Source organism: Phocoena sinus, chromosome 16, assembly GCF_008692025.1.
Source record: "Phocoena sinus isolate mPhoSin1 chromosome 16, mPhoSin1.pri, whole genome shotgun sequence".
Taxonomy (NCBI): domain Eukaryota; kingdom Metazoa; phylum Chordata; class Mammalia; order Artiodactyla; family Phocoenidae; genus Phocoena; species Phocoena sinus.
Genome location: NC_045778.1, coordinates 70,125,128 through 70,150,987, shown reverse-complemented (window position 1 = coordinate 70,150,987; position 25,860 = coordinate 70,125,128). Strand labels below are relative to the sequence as shown.

Below are 25,860 nucleotides of genomic sequence, written 5' to 3'. Positions count from 1 at the left end.
TTAATTCCACATGTGGCTTACATTATATTTATTTTGGATAGCACTGATCTAAAGAAAAATCAGCTTAGTCTCAAATATAAAAGGCTTAAATATTAGTATATTTATTATTCTTTAAAAAATGGAATGTAATTTACTTGTGTCCATAATTGTAACTAGTTACTCCTTTGGGACACAAGAAACACTAAAGATTCAAGAAGAACCAATTAAGAATATCTAATTTTAAGAAATCAGACAAAAATATGTCTCCATAAAATCCAGGATGTTTGAGAGAAGTAAAACAAAATGAATGTGAAAAATATAGACAACAAGGATCAACTAAAAGACATAGAAAATGATAATATAAACATCAGTAAAGAAAATAATTGCAAGTGGATTGAAACATATTAAATATGTTTGTGTCCAGAAATTTACAACACAAAAACAACAAATCTAGTTGTCACCTTGGAAAGATATTAAGCAAACAGTTCTTTATTTTGAAAACCAGTAATTAAAAAAAACAAATTAAAGCATTTATCATGCCTTTCCTATATGACTGTACCAATGAGAAAGCAAATACCTCGCATGAGGAAATCTGATTTTACAAAAGTTTTTCAATCAAGAAATAAAGTAGTTAGAATACCAGCTTACAACTCTTAATCAACTACAATCTAACATTGCGCATCAGTCTCTGCTAAGAACATAAAAAGAGAGACTTGCAGACATTACTTACTTCTGCCACATGAAGAACACAAACCCACCTGTGAAATAGTGTTTCCTCCAAAATCATATCTGTATCTGATTAAACCTCTAAATCAGGATTTCTCAGCCCCCACAATGTTGAAATTTTGGGTCCGATAATTCTTTGTTCTAAGGAGCTCTCATGTGCATTGTAGAATACATAACACCCTCTACCCACTGGAAGTCCATAGGACCCACTCCTACTTGTGATACATAAAAATGCCTCCAAACACTGTCAAATGTCCCATAGGCTACAAAAATACCTTAGTAAGTTTTGGAATCTTTTTATGCTGCATTCTCAAGAAAATTAGAAAACATAATTAAAAGATGGTTTTAATAAGATTTACTTAATTGAAATTAAGAAAATTCTTACATAAAATACAAAAAGAATATAAAAATTGAACCATAAACTATGTAGAAAATAATATTAATAAGACAACATATCAACTGTAGGCAAAACAACAATTATAAACTATAAAAGAGAAGGACATTACTAAAGACAAAACCTAAAACTGATGAACTAGAAAACAAAATCAGTGGAAAGGATGAATAAACCCAAAGCTAATGCTATAATATGGGGGGAAAAAAAGATGAACAACAACAACAAAAAACTACCAATAAAGAAGCACGAGACCCAGAGATCTCAGTTGAATTTAGCTAACCTTTGAAGTTCACTTGATATTTTTTAACTATTCTTGTTTTAAAATATATACACTACCAAATGTAAAATAGATAGCTAGTGGGAAGCAGCCACATAGCACAGGGAGATCAGCTTCGTGCTTTGTGACCACCTAGAGGGGTGGGATAAGGAGGGTGGGAGGGAGATGCGAGAGGGAGGGGATATGGGAACATATGTATATGTATAGCTGATTCACTTTGTTATAAAGCAGAAACTAACACACCATTGTAAAGCAATTATACTCCAATAAAGACGTTAAAAAAATTAAAAAAAAACAGCAATCTTGTCAAATTCAACTTTAAAAGTTATTACCATAGTTACACAATATGAAGTTAGAAAAGAAAAACAACAACTCAAAGGTCAATTAATCAGAAAAAAATAATGTAAAAATATAGTCTGCATTCATTTATACTGAAAATAATCCTAAATAAAATATAAACAAATAATATTTAGCAGTATCCCCAAAAATAATATATCATAACTATGTTCGGTTTATCCCAGAATGAAAAGATGTCTAATTAATGAAAATCTATTAATTCAGCTTCATATATAACAAGGTAAAGGAAAAAGTCACTCATGAAGAAATCTTGCAGCACACTAATATAGACAGGAATTTTCTTAACTTGATACAGGGAATATTCTATAAATTATAGCAAACTCTCAACTTGATGGTAATGTCTACTACCATCACTTTGACTCAGCACTGAAAGAGAGATCCCAACCATCCCAATAATGGGATAAAAAAATTGGAAAAATGAGGAATAAAAGTTATTTGCATGTAATATAACTAACTGTATTTAAAAATCAAACATTTATAAACTATTAGAATTAATAACAGAGTTCACTGACCTTTATGAATGTCAGATCAGTATACTAAAATGAAGCTCATTTTACCATATCAAACAAATAGAAAATGTTGTTTTAAAAGATACTATTTGAAATAGCAACAAAAGTATTAGGAAATTAGTATTTTACATATCTAACAAAACATGTTCAAGACATGGACACCTGAAATTGAACTCAGAGTTATTAGTCATAATAGAAATGCAAATTTAAACCACAAGATACTACTAATACTTTAGAATGGCTATAATCAAAAAGATAGACAATATAAAGTGTTGATGAGAATGTAGAAAAACTGAAACATATATAAATTGCTAGTGGGAATGTAAAACGGTATATCCATGCTATAAAATCATTTGACAATTTCTTGACCATAAGCATATCCTCTAACCTCACAATTCCACTCCTAGGAATCTAACCCCCCAAAAACGAAAGTATATAGACTATCTAAATGTCAGCATTTTTCTAATAGCCAAAGCCTAGAAATAATCCCAATGTCCATCAACTGGTAAATGGACCAAAAACAGTGATATATCCATATAATGTGATACCATCCATTAATTTTTGAAACTAAAATTACTACACTAACAAAGTAAAACAGAAACACCTTATGGACATCTCAATTGAGGTAGAAAAAATGTATGACATAAAAATCATCCATTCTTGATAAAAATACTCAACAGAGTAGGAATAGAAGGGAATTTCCTCAACTTAATAAAGGCATATATGAAAAGTTTACAACATACTTAATGGTGAAAGACTGAGTGCTTTCCAAGATCAGGAACAAGTCAAAAATAATTGCATGCTTATCATATCTTTTTACATGATACCAGAGGTACCAATGCAATAAGACCAAAAAAAAAAAAAAGGCATCCAGCGAGAAAATGAAGTAATCAAATTCCATTATTTGCAGAACACGTTATTGTCTACATAAAAAAAATATGATGAAACCTACAAAAGGTTTTTTTACCGAGAGATCCTGAAGAACTGAAAATCTCATACACTGCTACTGGAAATGTAAAATAATACAACCATTTTGGAAATAGTTTGTTTCTTGAAAGTTAAACATACATCTGCCATATGATCATTACCCAATAAAAGGATCTTTCAGTACAAAATCAGCGCAGCTTTTTAGTAATAACCAAAATTGCCTCCCGGAAAAATCTATCACAAAATTCTATCTGTTCAAAATTTAATCATAATGAAAAAGATTACATCAAAATTCAGCTGAGTTTACTCAAGTTCTATATTTTGTTGCATGTTCAGAATAAGATCTATTGCTGTTTTACTCTTCAGAGTAGAAAAAAATGCACCAAATATAATTAGAGAATATCGCAAGAAGACATTGACTTTCTTAGCAATATATATGGAGTTAAAAGATTTAAAAATAGAAATGGTAACATATTAATGACAACATCAGTTATTCAATATGAATTTTATTACCTGAAAAATCACCTGAAACTAATAAAACAAACCAACTATTTAAAATAAAAAGTACAAATACTTACAATAACATGTTCCTCTAAGTGGATTACCAACATAGCGATTTTCAGAGTCACATCTGCAGAAATACAAAAATCTCATTTACTATTAAGCAACAAAATTCAAAAGCCTCATGTTTTTCATTACAGCAAAAAAGTAATTAAACTCTACATTAAAACATCTTAAAAACTACTATTAATTGAAGTTTTAAAAACAAATCTTCAAAAGAATTAATGTAGAAAGCCTATATACGGGAATGCATGAGAGAAGAAATAAGTGGAAAAGACAAACATACACAAGAGGAATATAGGGGATGGGATAAAAGTTTGGGGGATATGTATTCTCCCTTAACAATATGGGGAAGAATTTTCAAGTCTGGATAAAGATTTAAAGACATTTTTAGGTAGGGGGAAAAAGTTGTGGGAATTCATAAATCACATCTTTTTCTTACTTCTGGTATTCTTTGAAATTAATATATTTTTCCCCAGTTTCTAAACCAATGAATCTGTATTTTAAAAAGACCTCCTCGGGCTTCCCTGGTGGCCCAGTGGTTGAGAGTCCGCCTGCCGATGCAGGGAACACGGGTTCGTGCCCCGGTTCGGGAAGATCCCACATGCCGCGGGGCGGCTGGGCCCGTGAGCCATGGCCGCTGAGCCTGCGCATCCGGAGCCTGTGCTCCGCAACGGGAGAGGCCCACACACTGAAAAAAAAACCTCCTCAATTGTGTAATGGAGGAAAGTTTTCTCTAAATCATCCAGCCCTAAATTCAGGAGTTCAAACTCTAAATTCATGTAAGCAGATTATAACAAAATGAAAGAACACATGAGTGTTCAAACTCATGAATTCTAAGTTAAATTCTTTAAAATTATGGTTAACTATAGCAGTGGGAGAAAATCATAAGTATTTTGAAAATGTGTGAAGCCCATATTCTTTCAATCCTTATTTCTACAATTCAATTAAAATGACAATTAGTGACTAACAGATATATAGCTTGGCTTTGCATAATACTACTTCTTGGAACACCATCCAAATTTAATTATTATAAAATGTACACAAGGGTAATTGTATAAAGTGACTCAATATTTAAATTATATGCAGAATATTAAAAGGTGAGAAAATTCTTCCAAAAATGTCTTTAGTTTTAGTAGAGTTACTTAGAACTGAGGAATAATTTTAATACATATATATTTGAATTAATGAAGGGTCGAACAGTTGAGAATAATAAAGTAAATAATCAGTTACATTCTGAATGCAATTTTCAGTCATGTGCTTGATAATTTTTTGCATCCATAAAAAAAAATGAGTTGAAGAATAAATACTTTTCTACAGTAACTACAAGATTAAAGTAGAAATATATAGCCCTTTATATATTAAAGCCCTAACTTTATTCTCTGGAAAAAAGGAACTTAGGGGTAATCTTAGGTTTTCTGTGACTTCTCCAAAAGTTACTTTTTAAATGTGTGTTATATAGTAGTTTTCTAGCTTTCAAAAATGATCATACTCATTACTGCTAGGTTAAGCACTTCAGAATCTATACTATTCCTATACTATTGTCCCTTCCTTTAGACTCACCTACTTAAATCCTATCACTTTGTACCAAGTATATACATAAAGGACTGATTTACAATACCATTATAACTCCTTTTTCTCTCACAAAAAGTGAACGTGACTTGTTGCAAATGGGTATCACAATACTATTTTTAGAATAGGAAAATATTCAACATAATATTCCCTGCTGTGTTATGCATGGTATTCCCTGTATATCTTACTGCCTAAATAGATGGCTTTCAAGTTCACATAGCAATCTAAGATGAATAACTTTGACAAATGACAAGGGATTTCAAGTACTTTTTAATTTATCTATGAGTTGACTTTAAGAGCTCCAGTACAAACCTATTTTCTAATACGGAAGATATGAAGCTTTCATTTTTGTTATTAATAATTAGTTTATTCAAATTATATAATAATATATTGGACTGGAAATTATTGTAACATGTTTATTTCAACATAATTTGTTTTTAAAAGGAATACTTAAAATTTTATTTTCTCCAGGGCTTCCCTAGTGGTGCAGTGGTTGAGAGTCCGCCTGCCAATGCAGGGGACATGGGTTCGTGCCCCGGTCCGGGAAGATCCCACATGCCATGGAGCGGCTAGGCCCGTGAGCCATGGCCGCTGAGCCTGCGCATCCGGAGCCTGTGCTCCGCAACGCGAGAGGCCACAACAGTGAGAGGCCCCCGTACAGCAAAAAAAAAAAAAATTTATTTTCTCCAAAACACACATTTTCTCAGAAGGATGAAATTATATGCTCTTGTTTCAGAAGTAACTTCTGCTGGCTTTTATAACTCAAGCTCAGAATTTTGACACAAATAAGGAATTAACACCACCTTGTTAAGAATTAAACTCAGAGGCCTTATAGAGGTCTTGAAGGTGTCCAATATAAAAATGACATTCTCTTTTATATTTTCAAACTCAAGAAAGCAAATTAGAAACACACATTGTCTAAAAGGCTTTATATTAATAATTATTGAAAGAATTTTGAATGTATCAGAAGTATTTTCAAAATATATAATTATGAGTTGAGTGAGCTTAAACACCAATTTTTGGTATTTTAATTTCAGGTACTATTTAAAGAATCACCAGTGCTTACAAACAACTGAGGAAATAAATAGTTGCAGAGGAAACATAATGAAATTTTAGGCATAAAATTCAGCCTGAAAAACACAAAAGTAGATATAAATAAACTGAAAGATATTCCTCATTTTTCATTAGGCTATCTCAACATCATCAGGTTGTCAGTTCATTTCAATGACAATGGTTAATTTGATCTAATAAAAATTCTAATGAGCTTTAAAGGAGCTAGAAAAGTTGATCTTAATGTTCATATACAGAAATAAACATACAAGAATAGCTAGAAACAGCAATGAAAAGGAAGAGCTTTGAGGGGAGCTAGACTGAAAAGACATTAAAATATACTCAACATCTATAAAATTAAAACAGTATGGCATCAGTACATAAATAGAAAGATAAATGGTACAGAAGAGAAATTCCAGAAACAAAATTCCAGAAATTCCAGAAAAATCTAGAAATCTAGTATAAGATAAGCATAGTGTTCTGAATGACTGGAGTAAAGACATTCATCATCTTAAATGGTACTGAGACAACTGGATGGCCATTTTGAAAAATACAAGATTAGACCCAATCCTCACACCGTACACACACACAAAACACTAAACATAACCATAGAAGTGATACCCCATCACCTTTGCTAAATTTTCTAGTTTAGAACCAAGTCACATGTCCTGCCCAGACTCAGTGAAAGGGGATTATACAATAATGTGTGAATACCAGAAGGCAGAGATCAGTAGTAGTCACCTTAGGATCTGTCCACAATAATATTTTTGTTATACATAAAGTTTTTATTATATTTCAATACAATTATTTGAGATGTGAATATGTACTAATCTAATTCATATCATAAATAATTTGAGAAAAAGTATTTGATCTAATTCAAACTCTGATTATAAGAGGTAAAGAGAATATGAAGGGAAAAGTATAGATATAAATAATAATTCTTTAAACAAATTAATATTGTACTATATAAATTACAGTAAAAATAATTCTGATATGTAAGCTAGGTAATGTTTTTAAAATTCAGCATCTTAAAAAATTAAAAATTTAAAAAATAAAATTCAGCATCTTTCTGTATAAATATTAGATACAAACATTAAAAGCCTCAGAAATCTTCTGCATGGCTTAATTAAAAACATAACTTCAAAGTATTTCTGTGACTAAGCAAAGAGATAATCATCCTCTATTCCCACTAAGCAAACAGCCAGACCTTTTTAAAAAACAGATTTAGGCTGAAATATTCATTAGGGACTTTGAAAGGGTAAATATTATCATTATATGTCACCTAAATAATGGTTACCATTTACGTGAATGATCACATTACATGATAAGTATCACTTTCTAAAAAACAGAATATAAAATAATTCCACATTTCTAAGTGTTAAAATATAGCATTTCATTTTGTTCCTATTGATTTAAATGTTTAAATATATATACATATTTTATCACAAGATATAATTTTTCTACTCAGAAGCTAAAAAGAGGGACATCTAGTTGCTATAATTTTGAAATATCATAACAGATTTAAAACAGCTGAGAATCTGATAAATTTGTGTTTTTATGAAAAATTATGAAAGTTATACATACGGTAAAACACCCTTGCTTTTGCTTTGTTCTTCCTCTAAAGAAACCCATAAAAATAATACCATATAATATAAACAAAATGATATTAAGCACTATAATAGTATTAATATTGACACCACACTTCTCAGACAATGTATCCTAAATAAACAAAAATTCAGACATGAAGGTACAGTAAATACTGAAATAGAACCTGAGGAGATACAGGTTCTAGAATTGTAAGGCTGTTTATGGATTTCAAAGTCCAATAATAATAAACAGAAGTAACTAGGTAGTTGAAGACTACTAAAAACAGTAGGTTTTTTTTTTTTTTTTAATGCTTAAAAGTATTGGAGAGCAAAAGAGTGAAAAATTACCAGGCCAGGATGCAGAGAAGAATGGACTCCCAGGACGTAGAATCATTTCGGGGATCCCTTTTTCGCCAATTATGAATAGGAACAGCATTTCACAGGAAAAGGATTGGACTCCAGGGCCACCAAAGGTTCATGAGTTTAGTCCCAAAGTGTAATCTTAGGTTTAAGGTTATAAAAAGGCCTTCCAGAGACTGCAGATCTACTATGAACCATCCTTATTCCTGAAAATGATTAATGCTATGTGCCCTCAGACACAGAGCAGAATCAAATTCCCCTAAGATTTAACCCATGGTCTCATATTTTCTATAAATATATTTTGCAAATATGGTATCAGTACAAAATAAAAAAATAACTGGGCATGGAAATAGGTAAGAAAACAAGAATAGGAACCAGGAAAAACAAAGGATGATGGAAATAGAGAGCCATGGGAATTTAGATATTATCTAGGAAAAGCCAATGGCTTTAAAATAGCTATTATATTGGAGGAGATTACACGCAAGATTAAAAATTTGTCTAAATTTTGTAAACTATAAAAGGCAATTAAAAACTATAACAGATTAAGAATAATAATTTAGTCTGAAAAACTGGAAAATATAAAAACAAGAAAATGAAAATACAATAACCAAAATTAGGAACTGAATGGATGAGATTAACAGCAAATTACACACAGAGGAAAAACAAGAGTAAACTGAAAAATAGGTCAGGAGAGAGTGGAAAAATATGAAAAAGATATAAAAGTTCTGGTGTTACTGGACTCCAAAAGCAGAAGACAGAGAGAATGGAGAAGAAGCAACACTTGAAGAGTACTGGCTGAACTTTCTGAAATGCCCAACATGATAAATGAATAAACAATAATAATAACTAAGCAATCATAGTAAAACTGGTAAAACAAAAAGAAAAAATTCTTAAAGCCAAAGAATAAAAGAGACTTAGGATGAGATTAAAAATCTGAATAGTTTATTACTTTTAAAGAAATTCAATAGTTTATATCTTATTTTAAAGAAGTAATTAAAACATGGCCACAAAGAAAAACCTAAAACCATCTGGACACCTTGGTGATATTACCTAACAAAGGGGAAGACAAGGAAGTCTCAAACAGAACCCCCCAAAAGCACTAACCATATGGAAAAGACTGATATATTGGATATTAAAATTAAGAACTTCTCTTCATCAAAGACATAAAAAACAGTGTGAAACGCAATCCACACAGTGGCATTTACCACACATATCATCAACAAAAGACATGCATCAAGAATGCATAATACATTATTACAAATGATTAACCAAAAGAGAATACCATAGAAAAGAATCACAAGAAACTTGAAAGAGCACTATTTCATAAAAGAGAAGTTCAATTGATGATTAAACATATGAAACTTTTATAATATTATACATACTAAACCTTTAAGAACTAAAGAACCACTTCAGTTCTTAAGAAAATGCAAATTCAAATTACAACATATCAGTTATATATCCATCAGAATCATTAAATTTAAAATCTCCTATAACACCAAGTATTGTCAAGAGTGTAGAGCATTAAGAAAATCATAGAGCCCTGGAAGGAGTATAATTTCATATAACAATTTTATGAGTTAATCCTCTAAAATTGAAAAAATGGATGCCCAACACAGACCTATCAAAAATGTATGCACTTGTGAACCAGGGGACATAGATGAGAATACTCATAAGCCCATTAGTTGTAATGGTGAAAAAACAAAACCAGAATTATCAAATCAAAAAATAGAAGTGATTAAATGAAGTGTGCTATAATCATACAATGAAATACTCTACAACACTGAAAATCATCAAATTATAGCTACATGGATGCAAGAATGTGAATGAATATCAAAACATTATGATGAGTGAAATACACATGAAGAATACAGCAACAGACTAGAAGAAAATATTTGCAAAAAACAAATCTGATAAAAGATTGTTATCCAAAATATATAAAGAACTGTTAAAACTCAACAGTAAGAAAACAAATATCCCATTTAAAAAACAGGCCAAAGATCTGAACAGATATCTCACCAAAGAAGATTACAGACAGAAAAAAAAATCATGTGAAAAGATGCTGCACATAGTATGTCATAAGGGAAATTCAAATTAAAACAGTGAGATACCACTACACACCTATTAGAATGGCCAAAATCCAGAATGCTGACAGCACGAAATGCTCACAGGTATGTGGAATGTGGAGCAACAGGAACTCTCAGTCTTTGCTGGTGGAAATGAAAGATGGTACAGCCACTTTCAAAGACATTTTGCCAGTTTCTTACAAAATTGAACATACTGTTACCATATGATCCAACAATTGCACTCACTGGTATTGACCAAAAGGAGTTGAAAACGTATGTCCACATAAAAACCTACACATGGTTGTTTATAGCAGCTTTATTCATAATTGCCAAAATTTGGAAGCAACCAAGATGTTCTCCAGTAGGTGAGTGGATAAATAAACTGTGGTACATCCAAATGATGGAAAGTTATTCAACACTAAAAAGAAACGAACAATCAAGCCATGAAAATGCATATTCCTAAGTGAAAGGAGCCATTCTGAGAAGGCTATATACTATATGATTCCAGTTACATGACATTTTTGAAAAGGCAAAACTACAGAAACAGTACAAAGATCAGTGGTTGTCAGAAGTTAGGAGAGAGGGAGGGATGAATAAGAGAAGTACTGAGGATTTTTAGGTCAGTTAAAGTATTGTGTATGATACTATGATGATGAATACATGCCATTACATATTTATCAAAACCCACAGAATGAATGCACAAAGCTAAAAGTGAACCTGAACGTAAACTCTGGACTTTGGGTGATAATGATGTGTCAATGTAGGTTCATAAATTGTAACAAATGTACCTCTTTGGTGAGGGGTATTGATAATGGGAGAAGCTATGAATCTATGGGGTAGGGGTATATTTCTGTACCTTCTGTTCAATATTGCTGTGAACCTACGACTGCTATAAAATTAAAGTCTATTTAAAAAGTTCAGATTTACAAAACAAGTCAATGAAGAGATTTTTTTAATTAACAATTTAAAGTCTTTGAAATTAAGAAACAATTTAAAAATAATTACTGGATCAAAATAAAATAAAAATTGAAATTACTGATAATTGAGAAAATATTTCACATTAAAAATACAAACTGGGGCTTCCCTGGTGGCGCAGTGGTTGAGAGTCCGCCTGCCGATGCAAGGGACACAGGTTCGTGCCCCGGTCCGGGAAGATCCCACATGCCGTGGAGCAGCTGGGCCCGTGAGCCATGGCCACTGAGCCTGCGCGTCCGGAGCCTGTGCTCCACGATGGGAGAGGCCACAACAGTGAGAGGCCCGCGTACCGCAAAAAAAAAAAAAGTCACACACAGTTCTTGTCATACAGTTATTACATTTTCACAGGAAAGCACTCACACATACACAAGAGATAAGTTGATTGACTATATGGCATGATGATTATTTACTATTCATTAAGTGGAAGTGGATCATCTTAAAGGTCTTCACTCCTGCTGTCTCACGCTGAGTAGGCAGAGGAGGAAGAGGTGGAGGAGGGGGGCGGGGGAGGCAGGCGAGGCAAGCACATTAGTGTAACTTCACAGAAATGTACTGTGATTTCTGTCAGACTTTTCTTGTTTTTTCATTTCTCTAAAAATTGTTTCTATACAGTACCTCTCCTCCACCATTTGCTTTCGTTTCAGCGGCCCTATCACAGAAGGCTCCAATGTCATGAAAGAAGTTAGAAGTAGTCTTGAATAATCAGAACCCCATGTCAAACTGTCTAATGTCAATGTGTTTTCTGGTGCTGCTTCTTCTACATCTTCTTCCTCACTGTCTGGCACTGGTTCAGAAGCACTCAACTCCATCAAGCCATCCTTAGTTAATTCCTATGGTGTGGTATCTATCAGCTTTAGAATTTCTCCGAGATCCATATCTTGAAACCCTTCAACCCCCACTTTTTTTTTTTTTCTATATCCGCAATCTCTTCCATGATTTCCTGTCTCTGTCATAAATCCTGTGAAGTCATGTTCATCATCTGGACAGTTTTCTCCAGCAGGAATTTATTGGTTCAAGCTCTGTAGTTTTCACAGCTTTTTCTATAACACAACGGCATCTTCCAGGGCAAAATCCTTCCGGACTTTCATGATGTTCTCCCTATCTGGGTTCCCTTCCATAGCACTGACAATCCTGTGCATAGAGTACTGTGCGTAATGAGGCTTAAAGATCCTTATGGATGCCCTGATCTAGAGGCTGAATTAGAGATGTTGTTAGAGGGCAAGTAGACCACTTTGATGCCGTTGGTGTTGAACTCATGGAGATCTGGGCGTCCAGAGGGCACTGTCCAATAGCAAAAAGAACTTTAAAAGGCAGTCCCTTATTGGCAAGGTACTTCCTGACTTTAGGAACAAAGCATCAGTGGAACCAATCCAAAAAAATGGTTCTCGTTATCTAGGCCTTCTTGTACAATCAAAAGACAGGAAGCTGATATTTATCTTCTCCCTGCTAGGCTCCTGGATTAGCAGCTTTATAGACAATGGCAGTCCTGATCATAAACCTGACTTCATTTGCACAAAACAGTTGAGTTAGGCTACCCCTTCCTGCCCTAAATCCTGGTGCTTGCTTCTCTTCCTTACTAATAGAAGTCCTTTGTGGCATTTTTTTCTAGAATACAGCATTTTCATCTGCATTAAATATCTGTTCAAGCAGATATCTCATCAATGATTTCCTTAATGGCGTCTGGGAACTCATCTGCTCCCTCTCAGTCAGAAGCTGCTTCTCCTGTTATCTTGACATTCTTTAAGCCAAACCTCTTTCTAAAATTATCAAACCATCCTTTGCTGGCGTTAAATTCTCCAGCTTTAGACCCTTCATCTTCCTTTTCCTGTAAGTTGACATATAATGACTTCACTTTTTCTTGAATCATATTAGAGTCTATAGTGTATGCCTTTCTCACAACAATCCTGCACCCACATAAGTTGCATTTTCAATATGAGATTAAAAGGTATTATGCAATGAGTACAAGGCTTGAGCACCTTCTGGAGTAGCTGCAGTGATGGCTTCACAAATTTCTTTCTCTGTTTTTTACAATGGTCCTTATGCTGGATTCATTTGCCTTGAAATGGCAGGCAACTGCAGCTGCAGACCTCAATCTATAGTACGTACCAAGCAATTCAACTTTTTCCTGTAGTATCATGACTCTTCTCTGCTTCTCAGGAGCACTTCCAGTATCACTAGTGGCACTTCATATGGGTCCCATGGCTTCATTTAATGTTTACAGTATTGCACTAAATACGATGAAAAATACACAAGAACCACGAAAGCTCACTTTTCACTGTGATGTGAAATTTACTGGAGAGGAGAACTGCTCATGCAGATATGATTAGCGTCACAAGGCATTTTAAGAGGATACTCAACACTTAAATGCAAAAGTATGTGTGCATACTTCAAAAGTATGTGTGCGCCATTTTCCAGTGACCAATTATGTACTAAATGGCTTGAGGTCCCATTGGATAGAATGGAGGAGAATGTATTGTGTGTATTGATGAGATGGCATGCGTGGTTCCTCAAAGGAATCCAACCACTATTTTAACTGATGGGCTCTGGGAATCAGAGATTCAAATCAGAATCATGAAAAGACTGAAGGATCACAATTTTCTACTAAGGCAGCTGACATCAACCTTCTGCTTATTGGTTCATGATTTTTTCTGGTGATACAAGTCCAACAATAATCTAGTTGGCTGCCAATTTAGCTCATCCCTCCGATCTCACTTAGGCATTTCCACATATCCCTGCCGACCAATACCCACTGTTGGTCATCTGGTCTTGCTGACTATTAAGGTAATTATATCTATATTCAAGAGTTAAATGTCACCACCTGGCTTCTACTGTTCTGGAATCCTGACATACACATTGTCACTAGAGAGCCCAGCGGACTGGAATCATTTTTACTGTCTATCAGGACCTACAGAGAACAGCCACCACTGAGTTCCACAGATTCCAGGGCTCCCCTTACTGTTGTACTCTTTATGGTCCTAGTGAAGGAAGTGTTCTGGAAGACCTCCAAGAAAATATAGTCAGTTAATGGGCAGTCTGATATTATGTAATACATGCATTCCAATACATCCAACTTCCTGAGTTTCTGACCCCAGTGCTCAAAATTTCCCAAGACAGTTCCAGCAACTCCCACCTCACTAACTAGAGGCAAGCATCATGTCCACACTTTAAAAAGCCATCAGCAACTCCACGTAAACTCACTAAGATATGAAATCCTGAAATATAGGAGAGTGACGCCGTATCAGTATAGTCTCCCTTCTCCAGTCTTATATCCCATGTCCCCAGGTCCAACAGCCTCTCTGTGCACTCCTGATTCCTGCCTCTGCATACTTGCCAGGCTCTGCAACTTTCTGAGTGAATAAGCTATCTCTTCCTATAGCAGAGACTGTGTTTTCCCATTCATGCTACACTGAGACCTGATGCTTCTTACTGATCTGAAGACAGTAAGTAGAGGAAGGGGACACTCTGGAGGAGGACATCTTTTTAGGAAGCATAACCCTCAGGTGAAATCTTTGCACTGTGTCCAGAGAAAAGGAAGCTATTCTACTCTAGCAAATGGCAGAGGGCTACTTCTTCCAGTCAGGAGTGTTCAAGAGAATTTAGGATTCAGGGTTCTAGGGTCGTACTCATAAGTGTCCCCACTGTAGGCCTCAAAGTCTTACCCCTTGTCATCAGGCAACGACTCTGGCATGCGTAAATTGTCATGACTGAGCCTTCAGTTTCATCTGCAGTCTGCCAACCTTATGATTAAACCCTGGGCGTAATTTTCAAGATATTCTGCTCTCTGGCTATAGAGGATGAGGGTCTTTAAATGCTGTTATGAGGGCCTCTGATGTTCACATTATGCCTTGAATTGATGGAAACCTCCTGTTTTTTTTTTTTTTTTTTTTTTTTTGCGGTACGCAGGCCTCTCACTGTTGTGGCCTCTCCCGTTGAGGAGCACAGGCTCCAGATGCGCAGGCTCAGCGGCCATGGCTCACGGGCCCAGCTGCTCCGCGGCATGTGGGATCTTCCCGGACTGGAGCAAGAACCCGTGTCCCCTACATCGGCAGGCGGACTCTCAACCACTGCGCCACCAGGGAAGCCCAGAAGCCTCCTTCTTTAAGCCTTCATGGCAATTAACAAAAGCTAGGCAAGTTTGTAAGCATAGTTACCATCGCCTCATGACTTTCAAGTGCTAAAGTTGCTACATAAACTAGTACTTCTCCCTCAACCTACACTTTATCCTATCAAACACAGTTAATATTCTCAATAATTATTATAGCACACCAGGATAATCACTACCCCACTCACCATTAGCACTGTAGTGCTTATTGCCATTTGATAAGTCATCCAATTATAAAATCCTATGCTGAGGGCCTATTATCTAGAACTGCTTCCAGTAGCGACCAGTTAAGTCAGAATAACCTCAATAGCAGATGCTGAAATAAGGACTTGGATGTGGGTACTTGCCAAGGAGAGTTATCTCAGGAAGCATTGGTGACAATGTGGGAAATGGAGGACAAACTCCCATTCTTCGTTGGCCAAGGATTACCCATACTGGCATCAACTGCTTTACACTTCCTGGTTGCACCTGGGCAGAAATGAGTAGCTTTGGAACTAAAAGAGAAACAAAGATTCTCATTCTTTTTTTTTTTTGCGGTATGCGGGCCTCTCACTGCTGTGGCCTCTCCCGTTGCGGAGCACAGGCTCCGGACGCACAGGCTCAGCGGCCATGGCTCACGGGCCCAGCCGCTCCACAGCATGTGGGATCTTCCCGGACCAGGGCACGAACCCGTGTCCCCTGCATCGGCAGGCGGACTCTCAACCACTGTACCACCAGGGAAGCCCGATTCTCATTCTTTATGTGGAATATTGGAAAGTACAGGAAACTGTCCACTGCAGCCTTGATGAAACCCTAAAAGCCATGAGAGTTGGCAAGATGTATCGTAAGTATCTGCCACAACATTTTATCAAAACTTCTTTCACCTATTTTTATCTGATTTCCCCTTTATTTCCCACTGAGGAACATTAGTTTCTATCAGTAGGGTTGTTAGAAGGCTGAAGGAAAAAACAATTCAATACTATTGACCTTCATTACACAGACATTGAAAATGACAGACATTATATTTTACATAATGCAAATATGGGTCACCTTCACATTGTAAATTGAGAAATTTTACAAAAATAATATGTGTGTTTTCTTTAAAGTCTGCATGTTGCTCCTCAAAAGTAAACAATTTTCCTAGAGAATACCACTTCACTCATTTCATATTTATTTTTATATCATAGTTTATTTTTCCATTAAATTAATTTTTAACTTACCATTTTTGAGTTCCAACTGTGTTTAGGCCAGGGCCAGAATGAGAACTTTACCTTGGCAAGATTAATAATTTGGTGTCCCTTTAAATGAATATTTTGACCCCATACTGAAGCCCTGCCCACTGTGTCTGCTATTCCCTTCCCCCAGCATACACCACAAGAAATTATCTCCAATTTTTTCCATGAACAACTGGTGCGGTTCATGAAAAAAAACTCTAAAAAGCGTGTGGACCCACCAATTCCTCGGCCCCAGGGCCTTCACACTATTGACGATGAGCACTTGAGCACCAATTTATCAGCCACCTCAGCTGGACTCTGCTTTTAAGCTTCCCGCTGGCTTCACTCCAGGTTAGCCAGTGTTCCTGTCTCATTTCTCCCTGAAAGCTCTTGCTTCTCTTTAGAGTTTCGGTCATTTGGTTACCCTGTAATCTCAGTTCTCCAACGCTTTCAAGAAAACGCATGAATTTGCAGTTCGCCCAGCTTTTCTTTCTTTCATTGTAAAGGTGGGAACAATGCTTTTTCCAGCTCTTTACATCTTGAGCAAAAACTGGAAATGCTATTGATCATTTTTACTTGTTTGCTTTACTGATGTGGTATCCCTTTCTGTTTACTACATTCTATACCCAGAAAATTTTAACTCTTCCTTCAAATTCCATCTCAAATATGCTTTGCTCACACTTTCCTTATTCTTCCATGATAAATCAATCATTCCCTTTCAGTACTCCTTCACTACTTTCTTCATTCTATTCCATTAAATAAATTTATTGAACACTTACATTGTAGTACTGATGCAATGGTCCCTAAAGAGGTTCACTTAATAAAGGATACAGGCAAGTACATAGATAATGCAAGGAAAAAATCAGTAAATAGGAAGAGAATCAATTTCAATTTGGAGAGGTTATGAAAAATACACAAATGAGATGTGATGTCTGACTACATACTTAAAGCCAAACAGAAATTATCCTGGGAAGAGGAAAGAGTTCATTCATAAGAATCTCAAATCACTAATGTATCAATAATAAATTAATATAGTATATTTTGGCTAGTGTCTCCACTGCTAGCCTGAAAGAAGCTTTAAGTAAAAACTGTGTGTTAGTCATCTTCATTAAGAGTAGCAACCACTCATTTATAATTGTTTACTGACTTGAGTGACTAGCTTTGCTTCTTAAAGAGAGCATTTTTTCCAGTATAAGCACACTGCAGGAAATTATTGCTTTAAGTATGAGGACCCTATTGTCATCATTGCCCTACACTCAAATAAATAAATTAAATTAATAAATATTTATACAAATATAAATATATATTTAATATAAATATGTAAATAATATACATATATTTCTATTTTATAAATATATTTTATATTTGTATACAAATAATATATGATATATATTATATAATATAAATCTTATATAAATAAATAAGTAAAACAAAAAAGTAATGAATGTAATTCTATCTACAAAAACTGTCCACAAAATACCCTCTACAAATTAGTATTCCAAGTTTTCTTCTGTTTATAAAAAATTTCCCATTTATAATAACTAGGGCAAAATGTAATTTCACCATTCAGAACTATATAATTTATTTTTCTAATATTTCATACATATGCCAAATCCTCTAACTCTGTATATATAAGCTTAGAAGCCCATGAGTTCAGTGAATTAAAATACTGTCTCTCTTACCTGGAAACAAAAATGTTTCTAACGTACTGCATCACATAACAGATAATTATTATGGATGGTTATACCATTTGTGCAAAAGTAAAGTACAAATTTAAATTGTCAGTGTTTATAATGATGATGGAATCTCACAACAAAAATAAAGTATTTGTTGCTTAAGACCAAGAGCTACTACACAATTCATTGGGGGAAGAGAGATGCAAGGAACAGTACAAAATGAAAATGAAGGGCTCTCGTTAAAAATTTATTAAGAATTTTAATATGGCGACAGAAGAACATTCAATCAGGCATGATGCCCTTCTAAGCATGAGGCCCTGTGTAAATGCACATGTCACACACCCAAGAAATTGGCATTACTTATGACAACCAGTATGTAGCACTGCAAAACACTGGAGGCATCTCTTTGACTTAAAGCATAGGACTCTGATTTAATCTCATTGGTACTGAGAACAAAATAGCCTTCCTTAATAGGAATTTCCCTAAGATCTTATGCTTTGACCTCATTTTTAAGTTTAGAGACTATGGAGAAGGAATAAAAACTGGTTCTGCTCACCTTCTCTTGAAAACCTATGATACCTAAGTGACTAGTCAAAGATATAACCATCTAACTTGAAATGTTTAGGATAATTCTATTGTAAATAATGTATTGTTCTAAATAAAAACAAACAAAAAGATCATTTTCCGTGGCTAACATACCTCTTTGGATATAAATTTTTACATATAGTTTTGGAGAATCTTTTATTAATTTTTAAAATAATTATATAATTATTATAATCAGAATGTACGGTTTATGTCATACAGCATATTATACCTAATATAAATGTAAGTGCATATATACAAAACTATAAAAATGATTTTAATATATGAAGAATATGAATAAGAAAAAAATTTAAGTAACATGAAACAACTACTTTTTAAAATTACTCCTTTTGGAGGTAGGTGAGAATAACAACTAAATTATAAAAAGACAAAAACCACTCATAAAACTACTGAAAGCAGAGAAACAACAAGAGTGGGTTCATGTCTAATGAAATAACAGAGAAAAAGAAGATAAGTATAAAAAACCACTTGCAAGGCCTAAAAGACTATAATGATCAGAATTAATAATAAAAGATTCAAAAGAAGGAAATGCATAGAAACACTGGACTTCAGTTATTTAATAAGATATAGAGAAAAATTATAAAGATAGCAATGGAGGTTTGATATATATTTTTCCAGAAAAAATAAGAATGTTTCTTTTTATCGGAGAGATACAGAAGACAAATATTCTTTGGGCTCTGTTCTGAAGGCTCCACAAAATTGTCATTTTAAAGGCTTAATTTTTTATGAAAATTGATAAAATGCAAGTAAACATAGCTTACAACAATACTGGTTGCTTAACTAACACAACATTAAACTTAAAATGGAAAACCTATAACAATTAGTTCTACAGCATAAATTCAACCCATGAAAGTTCTAGAAAGTAATGTTTACTTACAATTGGCATTGATCACCTTTTATTCCTTTAGTTGTGCAGAAACATTTTCCTGTGTGCATATGACAAATATTTGCATGTCCACTGCATGTACAAGCTGTAAGTCAAAACCAAAATGATATTGAATATTCCCCATCACAAACATGTGCATCACATTTCAGGGAAGGTTGTATTATCTTATTTGTAAACCATCGATTATCTTCTTGCCATCCAAAAACTAGGGTTAGCATACAAGTTATCTTTAATTAAGGGGAAGTAAATTCACTTATTTAAAAATTTTGTGAAACTCTTCAAAGTCATTGGGGTATCCTGAAGTCTAGTGTGGATCCAAGTATTTATCTCATCCTTCTTTGGACTTTTTTCCATTTCTAATTTGGTACATCTACCTAATGAAATGAGTTTCAAAGAGCATAAGATCTTTGTAGTCAAACAGCTTAGCTTCAAAATGTACATCGAGCTTCAAAATGTACATCTATAATCACTAGCTATGTGACCTTGGGCAATTTATGTAACCTCACTAGTCTTAGTTTCTTTGTCTTCAAAAGGAAAAAGGAGCTCTCAGGACTTAGTGAGAATTAAATGAGATAATGTATTTTAAATTCCCAGCACATATCAAACACTTAATAAATGCAACTATTACTTCCACTACTTTTACCACTGCCAACAATAAAAAAATATAATTTTACATATTGTATAAAAAAGCATATCTGTTTATTTGCCCAAATATCATCCTTTTCTGAGATCATTCTCAGTTTTAGTATTCCAGAATACTACCTGAAACATTCCATAGCGTAACAGTTACATATAGTCAATTTGGTTCATACTGAACTCATTTCATTTTCTTACTTTGCATTCCTTTGTTAAAGATCAGCGTTCCAATTATTCAGGACACAAATCTCACACTTTATTGTGCCCAACATCCAATCAGCTGGCAGGTTTAGTTTCTACATGCAGGATCTTTCTTGTATCTGACCTCCTCCTTTCTACTATGATAACACATCATTCAAGTCCTGTCACTCATGCTCTCTTACTGACACCAATACATTACATAACTGATCTTTCTGCCTTCTGTATGGCTACAACTTATTCTCCAATCCTGAGACATATTCTCAAGAGATAAGGCTGATCATGTCATCAGCCCTTTCAAAAACCTTTAATGAGAACTACTGTGTTCCTGCACGCCACCAGCTAGTTAAACCATTCTATTGATAAAAATGAAATAATGATTTCATTCCTGATTTTCATACACATTTAAAAATAAGATAATGAGTCACTGATTTTGATCAAAATATTTTAGAACACTAAGCTTCTTATTAATTGTTTATGATTATTTGCTTTGAAAAAACACATAATTAATATAAAGTAAATACATACAACCCTACACACACATAAAAAATAAATTTTGGTATTAGGTAGATTACTTAAGAAGCCAGGCTTTCTTTGCTAAAAGAGACTTCTACATAAAAGTGTGGGTTTTCTTTCATAAAGACTATTTAAATAGATCAGTATAATCTTCCTTTAAGTTTGTAGAATTAACTATGGAAACACAACATGTGAGAATTTTAGAAATGAATGACAAGATGCAGAAGTGCAAGGAATAAAGGAAATTATCATGAGCAAAAAAGGGACTCAGATATACTGATAACATGTAACTTCATAAATAGTGAATGAATATACCATGGTATCTTTTAATATTAACTTGTCGTTTCACATTAATACTATCTTGTATTCAGAACTTCACTAAAAAACAAATGATGCACATTAATATTTTAAAACTTGGGTAAACTTTTTATTTACCCTTTATGGCAGAACTAGATAATAGTCACACTTGCAGCATTTCTTTAAAGAATTATCAATGTATAGTAGTTTTAATAATTTCTGAGACAGAAAAAATATTGTGTTAAAAAATACCTTTTAGTGAAAACTCATTTTGAGAGAATTCCCTTCTGGTGCTACACTTCAGGCTAAAATGGCACAAATGTATTTTAAATTCAATTGTTTAAAATTTATACTTCATGACGGTACTGAAATCATTCTGCTGTTGTCAGCGTTTGAGGTTATCTTTTTATGCTGAATAAGCACCTATAAAATCATCATACTGTGGCCTTTTGTTTGGTAAATTTTATATGATGACGATTTTATAGCCTAGCTATACATTACAGGAACATTATGAGGTCACATGGTATTTCTGTTTCCCTATAATATAAATTTGCAATATCAACTTGTAACTAAAACTCAACAATAAGGATAGAAAAACAGATGCTATAAGAGTTATTCAAATAAATTGTATATAAAGAATATACTTTAGAAAAGGAAATCAAAAAATAGTCATTGGCAGTACTTGTTTCGAAGTCAGTTTATGTGCCTCGGTCCTTTAATTGCTGTCATTGCTATTTGTCACACACAAATACAACAGCTTCTGGGAGGTAGGAGATCATTTCCACTTAATTTCCTTTATATACTTCTAGCGTAATTATACTTGATATTTAGTAGATATATTACATTAGGTTTCAAATATAGTAAGAATTCTGGCAAAGAGAAATGTTCAAATAGCCACATGACTTAAAATTAATTCTTCAAACTTATATTTTTATTTACAGCTCTAAGCCCAAATATCCATCATGTGTGGTTTATGAAAAGGGAAAACAGAACATAGCTGTTTCCCTTTGATATAAATAAACATGAAATGTTGATACCAATAATATCTTAGCAATCTGGTTTTTCTCACTAAAAACTCAAAAATTACAACTATTGCCATGTATTAATCTGTTGCTGAGAGTATGATTTTGTTTTCTCCTGGAAAGACGACAAGTCTCATAATTTAAAATGTGTCATTTCACTTACAGAGATTATTTTGTTTACTTAGGATATTGGGCACCCATATTTGCCTAAATAAAGAGTAAATGAGAAATTAAGAAATAATTCTTTCTCCAATAAATAAAGCACAGTGAAACTCAGTTATTCAGTCCTTGTTCCAGTATTTGTTGAATGCTGTTGGGCGAAAGGCACTGCTCTAGAACTAGTCGGAGAATATGATGGTGAACAAGAATCTAGAACTTAAGGACTGGAACTGCCAAGTAAATGGTACTGTTTTTAAGGATTTAAGTTACAGGTTGGAAAGTCATAAAGTGCCAAGAGGGCTATTAAGATTTATATTTCAAAGCTATCTAACATATTGAAAAATGAGGAGAAACCCTAACCATCTGTTTTAAGGGTCAGTAAACTATATCCATGAGGGCAAGTCCTCACTTCCTATTTTTTATGGCCCATAAGCTGAGAACGGTTTCTACATTTTCAAAGGATTGTGGAGAAGAAGAAGGAGGTGCAGCTGGAGGAAAAGGAGGAGGAACAAGAGGAGGCAGCAGCAAAGCAGCAACCATACCTGTACCTGGATCACAAAAAATAAAATATTCACTACCTGATGCTTTAGAGAAAAAAAAAATTGCCAACCCCTGACCTATAACCACAAAGCCTGGAAACACATAACATGTCAGTTCTTCATTCTGACTGAATGTTCAAAACACAAATCTCATTTAAAACAAACAAGGTTTTGTTTTTTTCTTTTTTGATAGAAGAGGGTTAAGCATAAGCACTGAAAATATTTGACCAAAATAAATTTCAACCCAACTCTTCTGGAATTGTATTTTTAATACCTTGTGTTTAGCTTTGATAAAGAATAACTTTAGTCATATTTCATTTTCTAACTCTAGCAAGATAAATTTCTTGAACACGCCTAATGACTACCATTAAAGTTTTTAAACCCTTTAAATTTTACTTATTTCTTTAATCTGAAGTTTTCATACATCTAAAAAAGTAGGGCAAAATATTAATACCCTGGGCTACAGATGAGGCAAGAATGACACATATTATTAGAATCTATTCACAAACCAAACCTCAATACCAATGAAATACCAGGTATTTTTTCCCACATTCAGTTCTACCACCAAAAATTACTACTTGCCTTAAGTTCAAATTCTTAAATTCCAATTTATTGAATTTTTATTGCATCTCTTTTTAAATCTGCAATGTTTTCAATGAGATTGTTTTTAAAGGTTGTTTTGAATAGTTATTAATCAATGAATCAAATCATCTGAAAAAAGTCGTTGAGTATTCATTACGTTAAAAATATAAAACATGAAGTAGGTTCGTGATAAGAACAGTATTTTGCAACCATATATGACTGCACTATTTCCAAAGTACTTTCACACACATTACCTGTTCAATCTTTACACCATATGCATTATACTCATTTGATAGAATAGTCTCAAAGAAATGGAAAAAAAGTCCACATTTATACATCTAGTAAGTAGTAAAGAGTTATATCCTGAGATTCTTTCAACTTCTTGATAGACGATATATATGTGTGGATGGCACATATAGATAACATGTAACATTCTTGACCATATATGCTTTTTAATTTCAAATACATAATGTACTTTTTTAATGGTTTGAAAGCTGAAACTAACCTGAAAACATCAATGATAATAACGTATTCAGTAAATACACCGTTAAATATAACTACTAAGATTGCAAGGTTGATTCATTATTAAGAAATTCATTAATATACCATATTATCGAATCTAAAAATAAAAAAATATGATTATCTACACAGATGTTAAAAAGTCTTTGACAAAAGTCAATACCCATTCCTGATAAAACACTCAATAAAATAGTATTTCAAGGATACTTTCTTAGCATAAATACACACACACACACACAAACATATGTATATGTGTGTGTATATATATTTTTTATATATATCTATAGATACACATATATATATAATAGCCAGAATCTTGCTTAATAAGAAAACACTGGAAGCTTTTCTTCCACTAAGATCAGGAATAAAGCAAGATTTCCCAATAGATCTATTACTCTTAAAATTGTATTAGCGATATTAACCAATGTAATTATACATGAAAAGTTAATTGATGTGTAAGGACTAGAAAAAAAGTGAAACTATCTCTATTTGTAAATGATATGATAGTATCTGGAAACCCTAGAGAATCAGTGTTAAAACAAATTAAAACAATAAGCAATTCAGTAAGGTAATAAATTTAACAAATTAATATGCAGAAATCAGTAGCCCTTTAACAATAACCAGGTAAAGGATATAAAATCTTATTTATAATTGTAATGAATAAGATAAAATACTTAGGAATAAATTTTAACAAAAAATATGCAAAACCCATGGGAGGCATAAAAGTAGTTGCGACAAAATGGAAAGACACACATTGTTCTTGAAAAAAACACCCAATATCATAAAGATGTCAGTTCTATTTGAATTAGTTTATAAATCTAACCCAATCTCAACAAAAATATTAACATTTTTTAATGGAACTTGATAAATTGATAATAATAATCACATAGAAAAATATGCATTCAGGAATAGTCAGGAAAACACTAAAAAAGAAAAGCTAAAAAAAAAAGGGGGTGGGTCCTCCTAGAGAAATGGAAATAAAAATAAACAAATGGGACCTAATGAAACTTCAAAGCTTTTTCACAGCAAAGGAAACCATAAACAAGACCAAAAGACAACCTCAGAATGGAAGAAAATATTTGCAAATGAAGCAACTGACAAAGGATTAATCTCCAAAATTTACAAGCAGCTCATGCAGCTCAATAACAAAAAACCAAACAACCCAATCCAAAAATGGGCAGAAGACCTAAACAGACATTTCTCCAAAGAAGATATACAGAGTGCCAACAAACACATGAAAGAATGCTCAACGTCATTAATCATCAGAGAAATGCAAATCAAAACTACAATGAGATATCACCTCACACTGGTCAGAATGGCCATCATCAAAAAATCTACAAACAATAAATGCTGGAGAGAGTGTGGAGAAAAGGGAACACTCTTGTACTGCTGGTAGGAATGTGAATTGGTACAGCCACTATGGAGAACAGTATGGAGGTTCCTTAGAAAACTACAAACAGAACTACCATATGACCCAGCAATCCCGCTACTGGACATACACCCTGAGAAAACCATAATTCAAGAAGAGTCATGTACCAAAATGTTCATTGCAGCTCTATTTACAATAGCCCCGGAGATGGAAACAACCTAAGTGCC

The 25,860-nt window shown here is 33.6% G+C and overlaps 1 protein-coding gene across 1 annotated transcript in view; it reads right to left on the bottom strand.

Moving 5' to 3' along the window:
• Nucleotides 1-25,860, bottom strand: part of ATRNL1 (attractin like 1) — a 702,872-nt gene that overhangs the window by 478,622 nt on the left and 198,390 nt on the right. Inside the window, exons 20-21 of the mRNA XM_032609094.1 lie at nt 19,788-19,881; nt 3,748-3,800 (exon numbers count right to left, since the gene is read on the bottom strand). Of these exons, the coding sequence (XP_032464985.1) occupies nt 3,748-3,800; nt 19,788-19,881 (147 nt within the window). The remainder of the gene's footprint in view (nt 1-3,747; nt 3,801-19,787; nt 19,882-25,860) is intronic.